The sequence below is a fragment of the Eubalaena glacialis genome, chromosome 6, assembly GCF_028564815.1.
Source record: "Eubalaena glacialis isolate mEubGla1 chromosome 6, mEubGla1.1.hap2.+ XY, whole genome shotgun sequence".
In the NCBI taxonomy this organism is placed as follows: Eukaryota; Metazoa; Chordata; class Mammalia; order Artiodactyla; family Balaenidae; genus Eubalaena; species Eubalaena glacialis.
This window is the reverse complement of record NC_083721.1, coordinates 118023494-118029493: the sequence shown is the minus strand read 5'-3', so window position 1 is coordinate 118029493 and position 6000 is coordinate 118023494. Positions and strand designations below refer to the sequence as shown.

The window sequence follows — 6000 nt, the reverse complement described above, 5'->3', positions numbered from 1 at the left end:
GAGCCCGGCGGGCGTCTAGGAGGCACCGGCCGCTTCCCCACCGTCCGCATCCCTGTCGCCCCCATCCCCTCCAGGCCTGTTCCCCTCCTTCCCAACCGGGTCCGCGCCCAGGTGGCGGGGTCTGCGGGGCGCGTGGCGGCGGGGGAAGGGTCCCTGCTGTAGAAGAGGGGGCGGGGGCGGGCCGCTCCGCAGTCTCTTCCTCGGGTAGGCGGGCCACCCTCGCCTAGGGCGAGCACTCGAGCCACCTGCCTGGAGCGCCAAGAAAAGTTTTTTTTCCCCCCCGCCCGTGCCCCTCCCCCACCCCCACCCTGCGCCCGGCTGGGGTGGGTTTAGGTCCATTGGTGAAAAAAGTCACACGTTCCCATCAGCTGCTCCTCCCCCTGGGGACAGGGTGGTGGGGAACCGGAGGCAGGCGCCTCGGAGGACCCAGGCGGACCTCCAGCCCCTCCGTTGGCGGTGCGTCCCGGGGCTCCAGCGCAGCAGGGTGCCCGCCGAAGGCTGCCCCCATCAGTGCGTGTCTGCGTGCCGGGCAGCGGCAGCATCCAACCTGCTTTATTCCTGCCTGCAGCGCCACAGCGAGCGAGGAGGGGGAGAGGGAGTCTGTCTGCAAAGTGCTGCTCCCTGGTGCTCAGAGGCGGCTGCTCCAGCTCCAACTCTCATTCATTTCGCCGGTTAACATGAGAGATCATGGCCGCCTTCGGGCTTCTCAGCTATGAGCAGAGACCGCTGAAACGCCCCCGGCTCGGGCCGCCGGACGTCTACCCGCAGGACCCCAAGCAGAAGGAGGTAAGGGCGCCGGCGGCCTCCCCGGCAACCGGGGCCGCGCTCCGCAGCGCTGACCCGGGGCCAAGTTGGCCCAGCGGGCATCGCTGGCGCTGCGGGGGAAGGGTGGGCAGGGGGACTGGCGGCGGGGGCCGGGCTGGGGGGCTGGGGGACCTCCGGCGGTGGAGACCGAGCGGCTGTCAGTCACCGCGCGCCACGGGGGCGCTCGCTCTCCGGGTGCCGGGTCGCTTCCCCGTTACCGGGCCTTGCACGGCGCAGCCGGGCGCTTCACCCGGTTCTTCCCTGCGGAAACCCTCCTGCTCCCTCTCCCCGGCTTTTGCCTGCTTTATTTTTCTCCCCGCCGCTTCGGTAAAGCCTCGTAAACTTTTTGAAAAATGTTGGAATGCAGTGCATCCGACACAGGTCTTGGGTTTTGCGCCAGCTGAGCAGGGACGGGTGTGGGTGGGGTGGCGGAAGACCTTTTCTGTTCAAATTTTCCAGTTTGGAGTGGAAGTCGTTTTTGTCGAGGTGATGAATATTTAGCTCTTGCAACGTACTTCTATCTCCCCTCTCCCCTTTAAAAATCAATATAAAAGGGAAACACTGATTTTCATCCCTAGAGGCGATTGGCTTAATTGCTGGAGGCTGTTTTGTATATGTAAAGGCAGTCAGGTTACCTTGGAAGGGAATAGGTCCTGGGATTGCTTGTTTCTTTGAATGAAATTAATTGGAGGAACCTTGACTCTTGCACTAGATACACTAGCTTCGATGGCTAGAGTAACCGTGGCATTTTGAAGCCTTGTATATGTTTGTTAGTAGTTAACAAGTAATTATGTAACAACTCTCCAGTTATAATGATCACCCCTGGCTACGCAATTTGCCCAGGGATTTGCTTTTTTTTTTTTTTAAGATCACCTGCTACCCAGCTGTGCTTTCTGAGTTTGCCAGCTGCAGCCCACCCATCCTCTGTTGTCTTCAGCTAAACATGAAGTGAGCACAGTTCAAAACTTCTCTTTCTGGGAACCTAAAAACCTTCTATTAAAAGTTTACAGGCCTACTGACATCACAGAAGGGGCTTTGTAAAGAAGGCCAGGAGGGTCCTTAAGACTTCCCTTTTGATGAATGTATCTATTTCAATAATAAAGGAAGAATGCTTGTTCTGGTTAAACTGTTTTGTTAATAATGTTTCTGAAAGATAAGGAGTGACGACTCCTTTTAGAGGTTTAGCATATTGAACATGTTCGAACATCCATGGAGTAATTCACATCGAAGCTTGGAAGGTTTTACAGGTGGTTCTCAGCGGAGGCTTAATATGAGGATAGGCGTTTGATGAGATTTTGCAGATTTCTTCCCTACCCATTTCTCTCCCTGCTGCTGCCACCCAGAATAAAGTTAATTGTTACAGACGAAATAACAAACACTAACAACCAAGTATAAAGAAAGTTAATAACTTAAACATTTGTGGCAGAAAATTCTTAAAGTTTTGGTGGGGACAGGGACATTGGCTGATCTTTATCATCTTGTAATTAATGTCTTTTGTCACATCTTTCCAGAGGGCAGCATAATTGATAGCATCTCCCCAGTTAAGGGATGGGGGCCTGGGATGCCTTGTGGGGTTATTTAACATTTATTCCTCAGGTCGACACTCATTCAGGGTTGGGGCCTCTATGATTCTGGAAAAAAATACTTTTGGATTTTAGAGTCTTTATGACATTTTATGGAACTCTAAAACTAGAAGTGACCTTAGAGCCTGCTTTTTGTAACTTCCTTTGGACAAAGTGAAACTGAGGCCCAGGAAAGCTTACCTGACTTAAGGTGTGTGGTGAATCAGCAGAGGAGTTGGATGACCAAAACAGTATCTTATGTCAAGACCAGTACTGTGCTAAGGATGATTTATGCTAAATTGTGTTGTTCTGATGTTATTCCCTTGCCCCAGAGGCAACCAACATTTTATCCCTCTGGAGCAGAGTCAGAGTTATGTGTGGCTGTAGCCAGATTTGAATACAACATGGAACAGGCGCTTGGCTGTTCTTGGGCGGTGCTGTGGCGAGCAGTGTTTCACAAGCTTCAGTTATTTATGCGTCGCCTCAAGATTTCTCTCCTATCCCTCTATCACCTGTACTTTTATTATAATGTTTTCTTTAACTTTTAGGAAACTTTTTCTGTTTCTTAGGCAGTAATACACAAGAAGTCATGGATTTGATGTGAGAGAGATATATATATATAAATTCATATCAAGTCATGGATATATCTCATTTAAAATTTTTATTTATTTGATGTTACATACACACATATATGATTATTCATATTGAAACAAGACCATAAGTATTAAAACTTTAAAAAGTTCATCTAAAACCACTGGTGTATTCCAACAGAGACCTGTTCCACACTGGGGGAAATGCTGATTTAATGGAGGAAGTGTGGGCTTCCAAGTTAGGCAGACCCGGATTTGGATTCTGGTTCAGCCTCTTTGCATTTGTGTGGCCTCGGGCAATCCGCATCACTTCTCATTTGTAAATTAGTATCATTGTGCTGTTGAGAAAAACTTGAGAACCCTGGTTCTAAATGCATAACATTTTTGTGAGAAAAACCCTCCTCCTGGTAAAGCTATTCTTATTACTGGAGCTGCAGCTTTTACTGCTGTTAACCCGGGCTAATAGTGTTCTGGAAAATAGCTCCCGGGGGACAGGATGGGACCCGTGAATGAAGACCTCCTGTAGAGAAGTGGGGGTGGGGTGGGGGGGTACTGGAAGCTTTAACCTGCTTGATCGACGGAGTCTGCTCATTTGAGAGCTTGCTGTGCCTCAGCGCTCCACAGGACTTTAGGTTGTCTTGTGTTGTAATACTTTACCCTCTGTCCTCAAGCCTTGAAAATAGGGCACCACAAAACTGTGAGTTCTCCTTGATGCCTCCTTCGCCCTTACGCCCCATAATACACCTGTCAGCACATCTTGTCCCATCCATTCCCCAAATATATTTCCGGTCCATCCGCCGCTCCCCAGTTTCACCTCACCGCTCCCCAGTTTCGACTTCCTTTCTGCTTCAGTCTGACTTTTCTCTGCCCCGGGGCTCTTACACGTGCTACTCTGCCTGCCTGGACCCCTGTCTGCCTTTGCACCCGCACCCGCACCGTTCCACCCTGCTCTCATCACCGAATCCTGTGGTTAGGATGGTAGGTAGGCTGTGGAGCCAGTGTGCTTGCTTTTGAATCCTGGCTCTGCTGTTTACATGTACTCCTTAGTCTCCCTGTGCCTCAGTATCCCCTCTTGCAGAGTCGGGATGAGAATACTACCTGCTCCTTAGGGCTGTTGGAAGATTATACAGGTGATAAACATAAAACACTTAGAGTATAGCATGGATTCAGCACGCAAACATTTGCTGTTTTAAACTACCGTCAGGCCTGCTTCTTCGTCATTCAGGTCTCAGCCCAGCGGCCTCCTCAGAGGCCTTTCTAGTATAAGTAGATAATTGGTAATTATGTATTTATTTGCATGTTGCCCCCAGCCCCCCACTGATGGGTCAGAAACGAGGGCAGGGATGAGAGCTGTTTAGGAGTCCCTGAAGGACCTGGCACCTAGTGCAGTTGGTTTCTAGGATGCTGAGGGCGTGGATTCTTGTAGGAATGTATAAATGAGAGTGGGAATGAATGAATAAAGAGAAATCTGGTGACTGAGGGGTGTTAGGGCAAGTCTAGGTTAAGGCAGAAATTATCCTTGCTGTCTACTTTGGAGGCTACAAGGCTGAAAGCAGAATTAAACTCTAGAAGTAGAAACGAAGAGAAGTTTTACTTCCAAGGGGAGAAGAGGCCTAAATAGCTGAATAGTCAATGTTTTTAGGAAATCAAATTAGTTAGAAAAGTAGGTTGGGGCAATAGTGAGATTTCTAGGCATCAGGAGCCATAGAACCCCGCCAGTAGGGTCCAGAGGGGAGGATGGCTTGGTGTGCAGTGCGGAGGCTGCCCAAGGACAAGTAGAGCGTGATTTGGGAGGGTATGGGGGTGGGGATGGCTGCATGCAGATAATGTGTCACACCTGTAGGGCTTGTTAAAAACAGATGGCCGAGTTTTTCAGATTCAGTAGGGCTGAGGTGGGACCCCATAATTTTCATTTCTAACAAGATCCTGGTGATTTAATGCTGCTGGTCCAGGGCCCCACTTTGAGATACTAACCTAGAGAGAAGGTGGCATCCAGTTCTGCAGGGGCTGGAGAGCTCTTCCCAACCCAGGCAGGGCAGGGTTAGACATCTCTGTGTGGCTGAATTTGCAGTAGTTTGGTCTAGCAGCCAGCTCAGCCAGGGTACGGTGGGCTTTCCCCAGAAGTTGTCCCCTCTCTTAGATCTAAGGGAACGAGGCAGAAAGTCTCAGCCCCCCTCCAGTGGCTTTCCATCACACTTGGAATAGAACTCAAACTCCCTACTGAATTAGGCCTTCGAGGCCCCGCCCATCTGCCCCTTGGTCACTTCCACAACCACTGCCTGTAGCCAGACCACCTGGCTTTGCAGTCTGGCTCCATCACTTACTGCCTGTTTTGACTCAGATATGACCTGTGGAATTGGCGGGGGGGGGGGGTCCTACTTATTTGTTCCTACTTCACGGGGTTGCTGGGAAGATAAAATGAGATTTGAATGGTGCCTGGCACGCCAACGCCAACGGTGCTTAGTACAGGCCAGCTACTATTAGTATAACCCCTCCCTTGTTAAATGACCCCAGGGCTTCATTATACTTGTAACATCCACAAGACCCTGCCCTTGGAGATTTGGCCCCTTCCTGATTTGCTTAGCCGCCTCCTGGCTGTGTGGTGGGACCACTGGCCACCTCTCTCCTAGCAGGCCCAGCTCCTTAGTGTTTAGGATCTTGTCCCTTGCGGTCATGTCTCCTGTCATTTACTTATAGAGACTAGCTGGCAAGGAGGCCTTCTTTGTAACCCATCTTCTCTTATCCTTGTTAGTTCATTATTTTGTGTTCATATGTTTTGTGGTGCTTGTCACTGTCAGAAATTCCCTTATTAGGATCCTTATCCTCTCCCTGGTCTTCCTTCCACACTAGGATGTAAGCTGCAGGAGAGCAGGGGCTTGTCTGTGGCGTCCACAGTTGTGAACTGCCTAGTGCCTGGGATGAGACTGGGTGCTCAGTAAATAGTTCTTGAAGAAATGAATAAAATGCAGACAGAACTCTTAACGAGCAGTTATGAGTATTTATAACTCTTAACTGTCCCAATGCTTGTTTTATTTTGGTAACGC

The 6000-nt window shown here is 50.0% G+C and overlaps 1 protein-coding gene across 1 annotated transcript in view; it reads left to right on the top strand.

Annotated features, from left to right (window-relative positions):
* The first annotated feature begins 687 nt into the window (after positions 1 to 687).
* The window catches only part of MED12L (mediator complex subunit 12L), a 315582-nt gene continuing 310269 nt past the window's right edge, over positions 688 to 6000 (top strand). The window contains exon 1 of the mRNA XM_061193546.1: positions 688 to 786. Coding sequence (XP_061049529.1) covers positions 688 to 786 — 99 coding nt within the window. The remainder of the gene's footprint in view (positions 787 to 6000) is intronic.